This window comes from Branchiostoma floridae, chromosome 12 (genome assembly GCF_000003815.2).
Source record: "Branchiostoma floridae strain S238N-H82 chromosome 12, Bfl_VNyyK, whole genome shotgun sequence".
In the NCBI taxonomy this organism is placed as follows: domain Eukaryota; kingdom Metazoa; phylum Chordata; class Leptocardii; order Amphioxiformes; family Branchiostomatidae; genus Branchiostoma; species Branchiostoma floridae.
In genome coordinates this window covers 20,526,311-20,543,444 of record NC_049990.1, presented here as the reverse complement: position 1 = coordinate 20,543,444, position 17,134 = coordinate 20,526,311, and the positions used below count along the sequence as shown (strand labels likewise).

The 17,134-nt window shown below is 39.0% G+C and overlaps 1 protein-coding gene across 4 annotated transcripts in view; it reads left to right on the top strand.

The window, feature by feature from the left end:
• LOC118426913 (cohesin subunit SA-1-like) overlaps positions 1–17,134 on the top strand; it is a 44,259-nt gene extending 27,125 nt beyond the window's left edge. For 3 of the 4 annotated variants that reach the window (XM_035836531.1, XM_035836533.1, XM_035836530.1), the window contains 14 exons: positions 1,183–1,326; positions 2,425–2,583; positions 3,163–3,243; positions 3,678–3,942; positions 4,456–4,592; positions 5,365–5,535; positions 6,938–7,014; positions 7,518–7,649; positions 8,419–8,624; positions 10,796–10,952; positions 11,421–11,531; positions 12,081–12,183; positions 12,911–12,994; positions 14,669–17,134. In XM_035836531.1, coding sequence (XP_035692424.1) covers positions 1,183–1,326; positions 2,425–2,583; positions 3,163–3,243; positions 3,678–3,942; positions 4,456–4,592; positions 5,365–5,535; positions 6,938–7,014; positions 7,518–7,649; positions 8,419–8,624; positions 10,796–10,952; positions 11,421–11,531; positions 12,081–12,183; positions 12,911–12,994; positions 14,669–14,680 — 1,839 coding nt within the window. In that variant the 3' untranslated portion in view covers positions 14,681–17,134. The remainder of the gene's footprint in view (positions 1–1,182; positions 1,327–2,424; positions 2,584–3,162; positions 3,244–3,677; positions 3,943–4,455; positions 4,593–5,364; positions 5,536–6,937; positions 7,015–7,517; positions 7,650–8,418; positions 8,625–10,795; positions 10,953–11,420; positions 11,532–12,080; positions 12,184–12,910; positions 12,995–14,668) is intronic. The other variant, XM_035836534.1, reaches the window with a different exon arrangement.

The window sequence follows — 17,134 nt, the reverse complement described above, 5'->3', positions numbered from 1 at the left end:
CCCGCAAAATACCATAGAACGCAATCAAAAATGTGTATATATATACCCAAATTTACTCCTTTTCTTATGAAGTACAGATAACATGACTGTTATTGTGTGAAAGAACACCACTGGGTGCTGTTTTATGTGAAATATTGGAAGACATGGTCATTCCTGTCAAGAGATACAAGTGTGTAAACTTTGGAGGAATTTTCCTTCCCCAGGGGTCAAAGGTCACGCTGCCACCTGAGTAATTTGTTGCAAAATGCATACTTTGACCCTGTGTAAAAACATAATAAAAAGATATTAATGTCTGGAATCCTGTAGAATATTTCTATGTAGTGCATATTACAAGTAGTGCATATTACAAGTAAATAAGATAAAAATAAGCTTTTCAGCCTTCACTTACCTTTTTATCACCCCTTAAAAAAGCTATTTTGTTAATTTTCGTAATTTATCGCGCGGCCGGCCGTCTCGGAGGGCTGATTTTGGAAACTTCAAGGAGCCATATCTCAGCAACCGCTTAAGATATTTGCTTCATTTAAAAAGCATTTTAATTCTCTTTATTAGCTCTTTCAGAAACAGTAAAAACTAATATTGTATTGTACTTTTGAAATTTTGGTTGGAATACCTAGGTTTATTAAAAGACTAATAACACTGATGTTTTGTGACCCTTTTTGAATTGATCACAATCACAATGTAAGGGAGGTTAAAACAGGTATACAGGATCAGGGCTCAAAATTCATTTTTGGGATTAGGTGCACTGGTGCACCCAGCTTAAAAAATTGGGTGCACTAAAAAAAATTTTGGGTGCACCACTTAAATTTAAGTAATAACTTATTGATAAAACTTAGTTACAAGCTATCAAATTCTTACACAAGTACCATGACAGACATCTCCATCATCTTTCTACCTAGATGTCAAGAATATGTTGTATACTAGTATACGTTGATATCTTTACATATATAAACCTAAGAAAATATTTGGGTGCACCCTGTGCACCCACAGAAAATAATTGGGTGCACAGCTCCAATTTTGGGTGCACCTGGGTGCATATGCACCCAGTATTTCGAGCCCTGCAGGATGCATAGGCACCTTTACAAGTTGCCCCCCCCCACCCACAACAAATAGATAGTACAGGATGAAATCTCATGAAAATTTTAAGCTTGCATATTGCAGATCTGAGCTGTTGAATGTTTGCAGGTGTTAGAGGAGTGCAGTAAGTCGTTGATGGTGCTGTGTAGTGAAGACTACCCCATCCACACCAAGGCCATGGTGTCTCGGGGCGGTCTGTTCGATGCCCTGGTGCAGAAGTTCAAGCAGAGTCTGGAGACGTTCTTCCAAGAGGTACCACTTTCTACATTTACTGTAGTAGTTCTTTTCCCATGTATTTATAGAGTCGAAAACTGAAATTGATTTCAGTAAATGCAGAAATTTTCAAGTGGTTTTATGTCTGCAGTTTTTACATTGACATTTTTATCGCAAACTTAAAGTAACCTTGAAAATACTTGTTATGTCTTCTGCCTATCTACTAGGGGTGGGTACACTACCGGTACAGAAAATTCAGGTCCAGGTCCGGTTCAGGTCCAAAGGATCAGGTCCAGGTCTGGACCTGAACCTGGACCTGATGCAGTATGACTCATACCAATGGTCCATTTCACTACAAAGAAATCTGTTTGGTGGAGTATTAGACTTACACTGGCATTTTAAAATCCTACAACGCTAACTGCACCTGTACGATTGGCTGTAAAACTTGGTAGAAATTACTACTCTATTTCACTCTTGTTATTTTCTTCCACCTGCAAGCGCCAAAACGTGTGAATGCCTGATAAAATAATCTGTTAATTTTCTAATCGGTCCAACATCCGGTCCATCTATTTTTTTCAGGTCTGTTTTTTCTGGACCGGTCCAATAAGAAAAAACGGTTTTGTACCGGTACGCTGTACCAATACCCAGCCCTTCTATCTACCCCTTTCTTTCAACTGCAAACTAAAAATCATCGCAAATCCTCCATTTTCTTCCTACTTCCTTTTTCCTGAACTCACATCCCCGCCAACTCAAATGCAGTTACAGTACTGAATCTGTATAGAGGGTAAAAATGCTCTTTGTTGTCACACATCAGCTTTGCAGGCATACTGGTTATATTATACTGTACTACCTATCATAACCAACCTTTGTAACCTAGCTCCAATTGAGAGTTGTTTAAAGCTGACTAGCCGACTGCTGCCTACCCCTGCGTCAGGGACCCCAGCAGCAGTATAATCAAACAAAGGATAATGGAATGAGGATTTTCCATCTGTACTTGATGGCAACTAGTTTATTGGGGGGATACTTTATTCTAGGATATAAAGATAAAAGCATACACTGTTATAGCCAATTAGTTGCTTATCATCACTCATTTAATCTGTCATTCATTCACTTTCATCTTTTCCTCCTTTGTCTCAGGGCGATGAGGCAGATGAAGATGACATCTTCAGTGTGACGTCTGCCCAGAAAAGACTGATGGAGTTCTACAAATGTCACGACCTCTCCCCATTCGACCTCTTCGAGAAGTTTATCTTCATCATCAAAGCAGCTAACGATAAAAACTACATTCCACAGGAGGTGAGGTTTCCTTTTAGCAAGTGGTCATGTATCTTCTGAATTGTAGTGGATTTTATGTGTTGATTAAGGTTTAATGACCCGTCCCGAGGTGTATATGGTGTCATAATGCCTGGACATTTGCTATTACCACCGAATAAAACCACCGAGTGAGCAAAGTGTAGTACATTTGTATTTCTCCTTTTGTCCTTGTATCTCCCATTCTAATTGGTCAACATTATTTATTCATTACTTGAGATTTATTATTCACCACTTTGTGGCACTGTGATGTTATTACATCATGACCATTATGAAATTTGGACTTCAAGTTGGTCAATGTCATATGGCTATATGATAATTGCCTTAAGTAAAATAGACCAGACAGGAAGAATCTTGCATCCCTATGGAAGGATTAGGTCTTTGTTGATCCCATAATCACTTAGTGCTTTGTCCTGAAATATTTTTGTTGTTTTCACTGTCCCTTGTAAGGCCTTGTTCATTGTGCCTGTTCCCTATAGACATCTAACAATGTGTCTGAGATGTATTGCATTACCTGTATTGCTTCTGTGTTGCCATTTAGTGAGAATGTATTTTCCTTCCCAGATCCTAATCCGCTCCATTGCCTGTGCTCACATGGACGTCATGTGGAGGTTCTCCAGACTGGATGAACATGATCCGGACAAGGTAAGGTGTATGTTTTTCTTGTAACTTATTCTGTAAGAGGTAAGAGTAGTACAAAAGAAGGCAAATTTGCAGAAAATCCAATTCATATACTAAGCAAGTAACTTTTGAAGTTGCAAGCTGACCCCTAAATGTATTTCAAGCCCTGTACTTCCAATGATAACATATGGATTCTGGTTTCAAATGAATTGTATCTCTTATTCATGTTGAGCCCAGGAAATGTTTTTAGTAGAACTATGTGAAAACTATCAACAGTAGTATATGACAGGTTGTGGACTTTGAAATTTTGAGAGATGGACTGATGTAGATCTACCTAGCCACATCCCCTGTGCTGTTTTGTTTTGTTAGAGGGTCACAAAGCAGTATGGGTAAGGGTATGAAGTCTGCCATCTCTGATTGCACATGTCTGAAGGAATGTTTTCATTGTATTTTTCCAGAATGATATCAGGACAATCAACAGTTGTGTCAAAACGTTTCTGGAGTACTGCAGCCAGTTGGTGGAAGGTTACGTGGACCCTACCATTCAGGAGGAGGCATTCATGTCCATCGTGGACATTCTGGTGGTCTTTGCACGACAAGTGGCGGCCAATCCCGTCATGAAGAACCTGATCCACCACACGGACCCCGTGACGGAAGTCAGGCTGACGTCTTTGCTCGGAGAGCGGGTTTTTGTCGGTCCAGAGGAAGAACACCAAGCTACTGGTACGCAACTTTGTGTCATTTATAGGGGTGGGTACTGGTACAGAAAATTCAGGTTCAGGTACTGTTCAGGTCCAGAGGATCAGGTCCAGGTCTAGACTGAACCTGGACATAATTGTTTATGAAAACCTGTGAAAGGGCAATACTGAAAATAATGGTCCAGTTTTCAATTATTTTGGTGGAGTATCTGACTCGCACTGGCATTTTTTAAATCCAGTCTTCATGTAAACTCTGTAAGTTTGACTGTAGAAACTTTGTGGAAATGATTCTAAACTGCTCTACTCTACATCACTCTTCTTATTCTCTTGAACTGGTAAGCGCCAAAATGTGTTAACTCCTGCTGATATAATCATTTTCTACATGGTCCCAAATCCTTTTTTTGTCATTTTTTTTTATATCTAGGAAACATTGCATATAGGGTGTACAACTACCCATCTCCATTTCTTTATATTTTGGGCCATATAGCTAGTCTTGAATCAAACTAAACCAGTAAGTCACATTGTCTTTACATCACAGATGATGAAGAGGATGAAGCCAATAAGATAGAGGCGTTACACAAGAGGCGAAACTTGCTGGCTGGCTACTGCAAACTGGTGGTCTACAACATGGTCAGCATCAAAACAGCTGCCGACATCTTTAAACACTACATGAGGGTAAGTATTTGTCAGCAACTGGTCACTTTAAAATGCACACATCATGTATGTTGTAGATGATAAAAAACTAGTCCTTCGTTCAAAAAGACTTGTACATTGTAGGTATTAACCAACAAGGCCTGGGAACAAAATGTTGTGTTTCTTGTTTCAGTGATGAAAAAATTAGGTTCGGTAGGTAGAGATTATCTTTTTTTCTTTTAATTTTTTTTAGCAGTCCAAAACTCTGGTGTGACATATTACAATACAGTTGAACAAAGTAAACTGACATGTACGAGGACACTTAGTGTCTTTCAATGTCAAACTTGAATGTTGTGCATAATGGATACTGTAAATGCAGAAACTTTTGCGATGGATTAATGTAAATGGAACAAACCGCTGCGAAAATTTTTCCATGGCAGTAAGAGACTACAGTGCATGGTGCTAACGCGAACTTGAAACCACCGCGAAAAGTCCTTTTTCCTGCTACCGCGAAATTAAATCCCCACGAAGCATTGTTCAATAGGAAGCAGGCTAAATAGAAATTCTAACTGGAAGCGATGCGACTCCACCGCCCAACCAAAAAAAAAGTCTAGGGTTGGCAGGTTTTTTCTAGGGATGGTAGGAAAACAGGAAACACAACATCTTTTTCTAAGGCCCATCTGGTCACTAATTCAAATGTACATGTGGATGTTAAAATCTTAGCAACGTAACAATATGCAGTTACAGTTGATTTTTTTCCTCTAAATTGTGATTGTTCATACTAATTTCAAGCCAATTTGATCCTGCTTTCCAGTACTATAATGACTATGGTGATATCATCAAGACGACGCTGTCCAAGGCTCGAGAGATGGACAAAGTCAACACCGCCAGAACTCTCAACCTTGCACTCACGCAGCTCTTCAGAGAAGTGAAAGGAACTCAACAGCCGCTTGATAGGACTTCACAGCCTTTCCTGTCTATCAAGGTTATCTTTTTTTATGCCCTCTTTTTTTACTTCTTTAATTTAGGCCACAGCAAGTAAATTTTATGGATGACATCCGCGCGCTCATTAATTTTCACCTGATTTCAGAAAAAAAAAACAAGATTTTTTTCTTCTTAAGGGAAGCCCGGATAGACGAAAATGGGTAAAGGTTGTGTTGTAACCTAATCACTGAATGTAGAATTGACACTAGAGACTCTGTAGCATTGACTGTAGTTGCAGAAGTGAAACTTGATAGATAGTTGTAAGAGTGGCAGAACTATGGAAGCTATGAGTGTAGTTGCCAACTTGGTTAATGATACCAGTCTACCATACTAGTGTCACTTTAACTACATTGGTGCACTTCTTAAATACAGGAATGAATGCCTTGTTGGCTGTGATGCCATATTTTGTCACTTCAAGTCTTGTTACAACGTCTATTTTGAAAATTTGCCATCTTGTTTTTTTTTGCCCATCTTGTTTTTTTTTCGCCCTATCTCATTATTTTTGCAGTCTGCAGAGGATGTCATCCATAAAATTTACTTGATGTGGCCTTATAGGAAAATGAAATCTCACATCTAAAATTGCAATACCAAGCATGACTTTTTAGTAGTATCATGTGTAAATTGTCTTATGGGACATAATATATTTACAGTACCATTTTTGGTCATACAATACATATTCTATGTGTGGTATTGCAGATAGGCTTGCAGGGTTTTTGGGGCAGTGAAAAGTATTTTACATATAAGAAAACTGGATAGGCATAGAGATGTTGCTCAACTATACATTGTCATTCAGTAGACAAAAAAATCTCATTTGCAAGGCAGAATGCACCTTATGCGTGTTACCTGGGGACAAAAAAAGCATGTAAATGTAAATTTTACCACTAACATTGGAAGTAAGAGCATATATAATAAAGAAGCTTTGCTACATTGTTGCAGGTTTGGCTGTCTGAGGGCTTTTTACCTCCATGAAATGATTTCATGGAGGTTATATTTTACCCCGCGTTTGTGTGTGTGTTTGTGTGTGTGTGTGTGTGTAAACAAAATAACTCAAGAACGGCTGGGTGGATTGGTTTCATACTTGGTGTGTTGGTAGTGTGTGATGAAAGCTGGAAATGATTAGATTTTGGGCCCCCTAGCGGCTCCCCTTGGTACTGCAGCGCAACTTCCGGTTTTGCTATCTCGGTGTTCTGAACAAGCTATGGCCACGATTTTTGAGTATTAGGTAGCTCTTGTGCTCAGGAAGAAATGACATAAGTTTGGTCCCCCTAGCGTCTAATTTTGGGATAGCAGGGGCATTTTTGTCAAAAACTTCTGAAGATGATAACTCAAGAAGGGAACAACGAATTTTCATAATTTTTGGTATGTTTAATGAAATGAAACTTAAATCTGAACTTGAATTCCAGGAGCTGGCGAGACGATTCTCCCTGACCTTTGGTTTGGATCCAGTCAAGACACGGCAGGCCGTTGCAGAGATTCACAAGTCAGTCTCTTTTACAATGTAGTTACAAACATGTTGTCGTAGAACAATTTCCGCCAAATTTCTACTCTATGTACTTCTTTGTTTATACTTATGTCTATGTCTCCAACCACCTCCATACCACCTGCATATGCAGGTTTGTGCAGGTGAAATTGGAGCTGTGCAGGTATTTCTGGTGTCTACTTGCACCTAACCTGCACTGGTCCATGTACTGGGTTTTATACATGAATGCCATATGGTGTAGGTGTATGTGGATTGTTATTAGCTTCATTGACTCTACCACCTATAAAGTATAGAAGGAAATGGTTCCTGAGTGGTGCAGGTAAAATTTGTTTGGTGGATACGACAATGGATACGACGGAGGTAATTTTCAATGTTACCTGCACCAGTGCAGGTGTGCAGAAAAAAAGTATTTTGAGCCCTGTATGTTGTATTTTCCATCTATGTTTGACGTGACATGTGAACCATCTAGTACAAACCTAACTCTGTCATCCCTTATTTCCCAGGGAGGGGATAGTGTTTGCCATCACCCCGCTAGATGACCCCGACGACCCGGAAGGCCCACCACCGTTCCTCAGCTTCCTAGAGATCCTGGCTGAGTTCAGTCCTAAAGTCATGAAGCAGGATCGCAAGACCATGTAAGTACACACTCGCCGTGCTTGGCTCTATTTGTACTTTCATAGAAGTACATTACAGCTATATTCAAACTAGGACAAGTTCAGTCCTAAAGTCATGAAGCAGGATGGCAAGACCATGTAAGTACACACTCGCCATGCTGGGATCTATTTGTACTATAGAAGCACATGTCAGCTATAATCAAACTTGGACAAGTTCAGTCCTAAAGTCATGAAGCAGGATGGCAAGACCATGTAAGTACACACTCGCCGTGCCTGGCTCTATTTGTACTATAGAAGCACATGTCAGCTATAATCAAACTTGGACAAGTCCACTAGCCCGATTGTCACGGGCAAGTGAAACTGTAGATCAGGCAAGCACATGTTCTACCCAATGGGCAAGTAAGATTTTTTCATGAGTGGGATTTTCATATCTGCATCAATCATTGGCTACATGGAAAAATAGATGCAGTAATAAAAGAATTCCATTGCTGGAAGTTAATACATTATGTCTTATACCCTAGTACTTTCTTTAGGCACCATACTTAAAAGGATTTGTTAAGATACAACGAGTAAGAGTCAGGAAGGCTCTTTTAATAATCAATATGGTGTTATTTTAATGGGCTTAAGGTTTGGCTCTCCTCAAACACAGGATCCTTTGCTAAACATCTTAACAAAAGTTTCCAGTAGTGTACAATTTAGGTGTAAATGCTGGGGTTCAAACTCAGGGTTCTAGACGCGCTACTACTTGTCTGGTATAAAATGACTGATGAAAACTTTCCTCTCCCTGTAGCTTAAACTATCTGGAGAGCAAACTGAGGCCAGGGATGATCAACAAAATAGACGACCCGTGGCTGCCACTACTCACCTACCGGAACAGCCTACTGGAGGGCGAGCACGGGTCGAAGGTCGTCGGGGCTAGGGGCATCCGAGGCCATGGGAAGAAGGGAGGCAAGAGTCCATCAGAAATGGCAGCCAAGAGGAAACTATCCCTGGAAGGTAGTGTAACATATTCTTTTGATTCATGAACATTACCTCGAAGTTTGTTCTGCCAAAAATATGTTAAAGATCTGTCTAGTACCATCATTTGAATGTAGATGAGGGACCAGTCATAATTGATTGTAGATATTTTTTGAGATTCTATGACTTCAGTATTTATTGATAAAAAATCGTCTCTGGAAGCTCAAGATCATGCATCAATGGCTCAACTTTCTAGTTGGTTGCTAAAATGTTCAAAGTTAAAGTTTTTCTTCCCACATATTTCTTGTAACAAAATTGAACAAAGAAAAAACCTTACAGACTTTTGTTGATACATTTTCGAAGCATATAGTACTTCGTCTCTCCATCAGGTGTAGTTTATATGATCGCTTGATAATTCCCACAGTGGATGATACCCCACTCAGAGGAAGAGGCAGACGACGATCATCCAGTAGCCGAACTCGGAAGCAAAGCCTGGGGATTAATAGAAGGACTAGCAGTAAAGCCTCATTACTAATTTGGTTCTGTTCCCGTTCAAGTTCATGTTTCACCACTAACAATGTTTTACCTCCAGTTTGTTTCATTCAACAGCATTCTTTTGAGTTATTTGGCTGGGAGGTAGACTGGGTGCCATCCTCCGTTGTAACCACTGGCTCAGTCATTTCCCTAATCTCCAAGCAGATCCTATGGTAGCGTAAGATAGTATCAAAAGCTGGTAGAGGAGTGAAGCTAGCTTAGGCGTGTGTTTTGCTACATGCAAATGTAATGCACACCTCTTAGCTGACTACACTCCTTGGCCAGTTTAGTACTATCTTATGCCATCGTAGGATCTGCTGCGAGATTATCATTTCCCTTGCTATTGATGGAGCGAAAAGATTGAGCCATTGGTCGCTAAGGAGGATGGTACCAAGGCTAACTGGGAGGGGGGCTTGAGGTATTTTGAGCCCTGTGTTTTCCAATACCAGGTGGCCTTCCTTAAGTTTGCAAAGATGTTCCCAGGTGTATTGAACATATGAATAATTAATGTATCATCTAAGATATCTATAGAAAGGAAAGCCTATAGTGTAATTTTTTCATGATCATAGATATTTTAAACTTAAGGCTACACTGACTTAATTTTATGGATCACATCCTCTGGATACCCAAAAACAAATCTGCAAGGGCAAAAAAAAAAGAAAAATACAATAGAAAAAAAATTCTGCCAAACTTTCTTTCCCAGGCTTCATTTGTCCTATGCTCACCTCTAGTAGTAACGTCGCCTTTTCAATAATGTTTTGATTGCAATTCTTGTTTTAACGAGGGGAATAAGGGCCCTGACCATGTGCCCCCTCGCCCTGGAGAGCAAATCCTCTGGCCTCTGATTGACCAGGGATGTCATTAGGTCACATGTGGCCACATTTTTTTTAGAACTGGTGTTCACAGATGTCATCCATAAAATCATTAAGTCAGTGTGGCCTAAGCGATAAAGTAAAAAAGAAGGAATGATGTCTGCCAAGCAATTTCAGACCACCAAACATTGTACATGTGTACTAACATTTTCAGACCAGAAGCCGGCCAGAGGCAGGAATTCCAGTAAGATTGCACCACCACGCACCACCTCCAGGAGAGACTGGGAGTTTAGGGATGCTGAGAATGACAGTTGGATGCAAAGTAGCCGCCTTATAGGGTTATTCCATAGAAAGAATTTCAGTTTGGGATGTTCAGAAATCTTCCTAAACTCTAATATTGTTGTCGTTGTGGCCCCAAATTTTGGGTTGCACTTCTCAACCTGAAGCTCTTGAAATGGAATAACCTGAAATAGCCGCTTTTTGGTATTTCGTTCTGTTAGCTGTTCCGTTGAACAGCTGTTGATTTGTTCTTTACAATGATAGTCTCTTTCAGATTTGTTACGTTGTTCCTCTGTAAGGATCCATGCTCTACACATCTCATTAATGAATATGAATTTGATACATTGTATCTACATTACTCCAGTCTATGTCATGGATAAAAGATAGTACATTTTCTTTTCTCACAATGGTAACCGTTATTGTTTTTCTTACTTTACAGTTTCTCCTTCCCGACCATAATGAATGATTGAAAAGAAATGATACCTCGTTGTTGTGTTTTCTTTTCTTTGTTGGTGCAGATAAGAGGCAGCTTCTTTTAAAAGTTAACATCCCTTAATGTCTTGTTTTCCTGTTGTGTTTTTACAGCAAATGAAGCCTTTGCCGGCAAGACCCCCAACCGCCCCGGCCAGCCCCTGCACACGTCCACAGCAGTGAAGAGGAGAAGAATGGATCCAGAGGAGGGCTCGGAACAGAGCTCGGAGAGGGACGAATCAGAACAGGGCTCGGAAAGAGAATTTGAGCAGTATGTTATGTCACATTTACATGCACTTATTGTAGCCAATAAAGGGTTTGAACCGCAGAATGAGGGCCAAGCATGGATCTTGACAAACTTTCAACACTGAAAAGTATCATGTTCAGCTAACCCTCTATCATGAGTCTATGACTATATAGTATTGCCTTAAAAGGCAAATTTATATGTACCCATTCTTCACATAAATACTGCTGAATCTCAAACTGAGGACCAAGCATGATTGATGACCAACTTTGAATTTTAGGACATTTTTACTGCTGAAAAAGTCTCTTGATGACTAAATCTGCCTTAAGTATGCTGGATTGATATTCTTGTCTTCTATCCCTTACTTTGGACTTTGGTGTTTCGTTAATTTTGTAAATTTAAGAGATGATGATGTCTGTCTTCAGTAAACAAGAACAGTCGTACAGTAAATCAGCAATATTTAAAAGGACTAAACCGTATTCTATGTTTTTGCAGTACGGGCAAGCCAGCGCTCTCGCAGGGTTCATGGGCGCAGGTCAGACACCACGATGTCGCTCGGAAAGGTCGTGCCAACATCAGCTACTCCACTCACGGCAGAAGGGGGAGGTAAAGATCATTATATCACTTCTAGAAGTGTTAACCATGTACATTTTTGTATATGTTGGGGTAGAAGTAAGGAAACAGATCATGTGTTATACAACTGTTAATGTATGGTTGTCTGTTAAGGAAAAGGACAAACATGTTAGATGCTATTGAGTGTGAACAATTCACAGTCATTGTAGTCATATATTTCTTGTTTTTCCTATTCTCTGCTTGCAATGTAGTGGAGAACACCATGGGTGAGTAGCCATGTCATACATGGAAATGTGTTTCCCTTACTTAAATGCAGATATTTCCCTTACTTAAATGCAGATATTCCACACTTCTAGTGTTGCAAATAAATCATAGTCTACATGCCATTTTGCATTATACAATGGCATATTTAGATTTTGCATTATACAAATTTAGATGGTCTCTTGCCATGGATACAAACAAAAGACATTGAATAAGATATAGCTCTTGTAAAGAGAGACTTTCAACATTGTGTGTTGCTGCATGGTACCCAAATGATATCTATCAAATGATTTATGGAGATCCACCATTTCTTGCCAACAGGGGTAAACAGATGCCAATAGAACCTGAACCTGAGGAGGCTGATGACAGCGGGGATGATGACGATATTGCAGACTTCGATACGAGCGACATGCACATCGGACAGGTAACTCTTACCTTTGTAGTTGTACCTATCATTACACGTACACTGATGGGATCTCCTGTCTGTGTTGTGGAGTTCTCCACTGCCTGTAAAATTATGTTGTCATATCCTCTGATTTCCTGTGTACCAGCTTCATTGTCATGAGCGCCAGTTTCCCTTGCCTTTGTATGTTTTCTCTTGTTGTGTGTCTATAGAGCAGTTTCACATGATATCATCGACATGTCTGCTACCATTTTGGTGTCTTCATTTGCATTTCAGTGAATCTTAGCTCCAACAATGAAAGGTCTTCTGAAATAAACACTGTAAAGTGTCTACAGTTGAAGAGAATACCAGAAGAATACTTTGAACCTGAAACACAAAAATGCAGGGTATGCTTGATATACGATCCGTTGAAATGCAAATAGGGGCACCAATATGGCAGTCAGCACCTGCCTGTTTGGTATGGAAATGCAGGATATGCTTGAGATACAATTCATTGAATTGTAAATAGGGACACCTGAAAAGGGAGTGAAAACGCTCTATATACAGCTTCCTTGCCCATCTTCTATCCCCTTCAGTGTATGCTCCTCTCCTGTAGTCCATGTCATTGTGTCTATACTGACCTCTCTCTTTCTCTGAAGACAACTGATGACAACACTTGTCCCCTCCTTCCTTTTACTCCATGCAAACCTCCTTACGACCATCCTACTGTAGTTAGTAACTCGGCAGAACTTGTACCCTCTGTTTGCAGTCCAGCCCCGTCGACATGGCCCAACAGATAGTGAACCTCCCCGACAACTTGTTCACATCTTCACCTGATATTGGGGACTTTTCTGTGAGTGGTAGGGTCGACTGTGGGCAGTATACGGCAACTTTTCCTGTACATTATGAAATTTTACGCAAAAAAAAAAGAATATGATTTTGGAAACTGTTATACATTTCAGACGTCTAACTTTCGACGTAATATGAAATTTTGATTTGAATCTCTTGTAAAAAATCAAAAACAGAAGGATAGATAAATGTTAACGAATGTTTCCCCAAGTGCCTTCTTAAACTACCACTACAGTATCTACCTATTCAGATTTGAAATTGATAAAGCTAACAACTCACCTATTTATTGGATACTTTGCCCAAAACTGGTAATTAAAGATGGAAAACTTGCTGTATATAAGCCCACACCAACAGTTTTTTGGGGACACGGTTCGGTTCACCTGGTTCTGTCCTTGGTTCACTTTGTTCTGTTTTTCAGAATTAATGGTTTATCAGGTTACTTGCCCTCTAATCTTTTGATTTCTTCCCTGAGTTTTCTTCAGTTCTTCTTTCATTTTCAGACGGCAAGACGTTGGTGATTTCATTCTTTATTTCTCCCCTGTTGGGACATGCTAACCTTTTGTTTTATGGTGATACGTTGTAGAAATTATATTGAATATGCTCTCTTTTTGCCTTGGGAATGTTGTGTTTCCATTTACAGCCCTGAAAAAAATTAGGGTCGTTTGGTAGGCATTTTCTTTAAAAAGATATTGTTAAACATTATAAAACTGAAATACATAAGGGCACTGGTATTTTCAGCATCATATATTTTCAGCTTCACATGAAGAAGAAGCATCATATTCTAATGACATACATATATACATATATATTTCAGGAACGCAATTTTGTGTTCAAACAGAATGAGGAGAACATGTTGAAAAATGATTCTACAGCTTTTTCAATATGCAGAAATTTCAAAAACTTTATGTCCATTCCCAGTGCTTGCCGCTGACCAAAAAAGGGAACTATCAGCAGGTTTTTGCTGGGGTCAGTGTGGTTACAGGAAACACGACATTTCTCCTAGGCTTTAGCGTTCTAGGGGTTTTTAGGTGCTGACAATTGGTAGTGGTAAACTGGAAAGGCTGATTGCAAAAGGTAAAATATCATGGATATCTCAAATGGAAATAAATTCTTGAATGCAAATGTTATCAACTTTAGGAATGAGTTTCTGTTGTGATTTGAATAAGATATCCTTTGCAGTTGAACTTTCCAGTCCTATTACCAGTATGGTGTAGCAGCAATTGAAGCTTGCTTTTAATCAAGAAGGTTCTGAGGTTTTAATAAGTACATGAATAATATTGAACAAAAGAATTGGCATAACTTGAAAGTTCATCTGTGTTGGCAAAGTCATTTTGAATAAGTTTAACAGTTACTGTGATTTCCAACACAGTATATTGGACTTCCCCAAATTTTTAACTGATTGGCTCCAGTCTTTGTCAAGGAATGGACAGTGCTTCTGTGACATCACATTATGTAGATAGCACAGTGAGCAGTGGATCATAAGTTGCAGAGATGGAGGATACTAGAGTCTTTCTGCAACTTATGATCCACTGCTCACCTGGCTAGTCATATGTGCTATCCACAAGAAATAGGCTGTTACAATTATAAATTGTTTGTCTCTTTTTGTTTGGTTGGTTCATTGGTTACGTCATTTTTGGTGAATATTGCAACATGTCTCTTCTTCTTTTTGTTGCTACAGTCTGGGATTTGAAGACTCAAGGGGGATGTCAACAAATAACCTTGAAGACCCCAGAAATGGAAAGCACAAGAACAATGCGGAGTCAACTATGTAAAGAGATAAAGAGAAAACTAGACTGGCAGTGCCAGCTATCTTCTTGCTTGTATGTGCAAAGTTTACCATTCAGGGTTTCTCATCTGTGTAGCATTTTGCGGTTTCTTTTCTCTAAACCTAGCATATAAGTTGAATCAGTTTGTCTATGTTGTTATGATATACTAGTGTCATCAGATAGACAGAAATTAGCAAAATGCTTGTAGATAGTGCACCCTGAATTTAGACATATCCTGTATAAGAGCCAACTGCACACTCAGTATTCTTGTTACCTTTTACTCATGTGGAAATCATGAAGAATCACAATCAGGCCCCTCATTTCATATAGATCTCTGTTATTGAAAAATAATTCTTCTCTAATCCTTTCCTTAAAGTTTAAATCTACTGTCCCACTCTCTCCCACCTTTTGTATAAATGTACAAACAAAAAAAAGCTGCCAGAGAATATCTGCAACCAATCACAAAGCAGGAAGACTTCAGCTGAAAATCCACCAATCACAAAAAGGTTTGGTTCCATCATTCCAGCCAATGGCAGAACAGAACTTCAACAGACTAGGGAATTAAAGCAGGATTACACATTATCCACCAAAAGGGGACATTTGAGATTTAGGACATGAAGAACTTGCTACATTACATGATAGATTGCTACATTACATGAAATGCATGTATGAAACGCTAAGAAAGGATCAACTGAAGCAAAGATCCAGTGGACCACTGTATATAGTAGACTAGTGAGTTTTTGTACTTACAATAGTGACTTTAGAATCTGGCCTTTCTGGTGGTTACAATGATTCTTAAAACGGACAAAACTGTTGATTCGTTAGAAACTCAGTCATTCCATGCTGTTTTCAGTTGCAGTTGTTACGATGCAGTTCCCAAGTTGTACATGTGTTGGATAACATAACAGAAGCCTTTTCTAATTAGTCATATTGCAAATAACATTTCCTACATTTTCATGTTGATGCAGTCAGGGAAACACTTACTAGTACATGTATTTTGAAATAAACTATAGAGGTGAAGGTAGGGTACTGAAAGCAGAAGACACTGAGTAAGAGCTAAATCTGATGCTGTCAAAATGTTAAACTATGTGTGTACAAATTAGAACAAATTTATTTTCTTCTCATGAATATTACAATTATTGTCAGTTGCTCAGATTCAACCATGTTAGTGCTAGGATGGGAATGATCTACGTGACAAATATACATTGTATTAAGATGGAATAGAGCATTGATTGAATAATTGTGGGTTTAAGGGCTAATCTTGTGTAAGTGCTGTTCGGTAATTGTCCATTGCAAATGTTTGTTTTGCCTGCATATTGTGCAGGTTCGACCATTGAGATTGTTTTAATAGCAAACTGATCCACAACATTACCATCTTCAACATGTTCAAGCTACCACATTCTAGTTCTCTAACAAAAGAAGTACAGCTGATATTAAATGTGAAAACCTACAATGAAAAATGACTTTTGGGTGAAAAAGTAGCAACAACAGCATGTACTAGTAACCCTATCTCAGGACCCAACCAGGGAAGAGGTCAAAGAAATTAGACAATGATAAAAGAAGAGATATAGGTAAAGTTTATGCCCCAGTACGTTTTCTGTATGTATGGTGGAATAAGTAATTGTAGCTTCTGTGTCATTGGAATATGAATGTACAAGACAATATAGAGTCGAAGGACACATGGCCTGAAAAGTTTAGAATGATCAAATAGCGTTTACGGAGGGAGTTGAAAAGTCTGTACTATGTGATCGATCAAATTGATCTATGTTTTATGTCTGAAAGAACATGAAAGACACTTCAGTTGAGACGCTATGTTAAATAGGACATTGCCTACTGCTTGTAGATTTGCAGAATTTCGTGATGAATAAGTTAGTATGTGTACATGTGTGTAGTTAGTCACATCACAATACAATATGAAATCGGTTGGTACCACAATGTGGTGTAATGTTGATATGTTGAATTCAATGTGACAATTAAACAACTGTACACTCATTTTTTTTAAAGAATTTTTTCTTCTTTTGACTGATTGACTGACTTCCCATCACTATTCAGGTGCTACTTGTGTATCTTGGACTGAAAGGTATTTTTGAAGGAAGTCTTAAATAATGGTATTAAGGTTGTTACAGGTTGAGATGAAATTATGTTTTTGACCCTATCATGTCGTCTGGACTTAGAGTTATAGTAGTTGAAACGTTTTCCATAGAAATGATGCACAATGTACAAGCCACATGCAACGTCGTCTGCTACCAGTTGTGTCATTTGGCTGTTTGTTGGTCATGAAATAAGATACCGTGTTTTGTATTTTGTCTTTATACATGTATTATCAAGACTGTTATAGAAGGTACCCATCAAATAAAGAACCTGTTCAATTTCTTGTA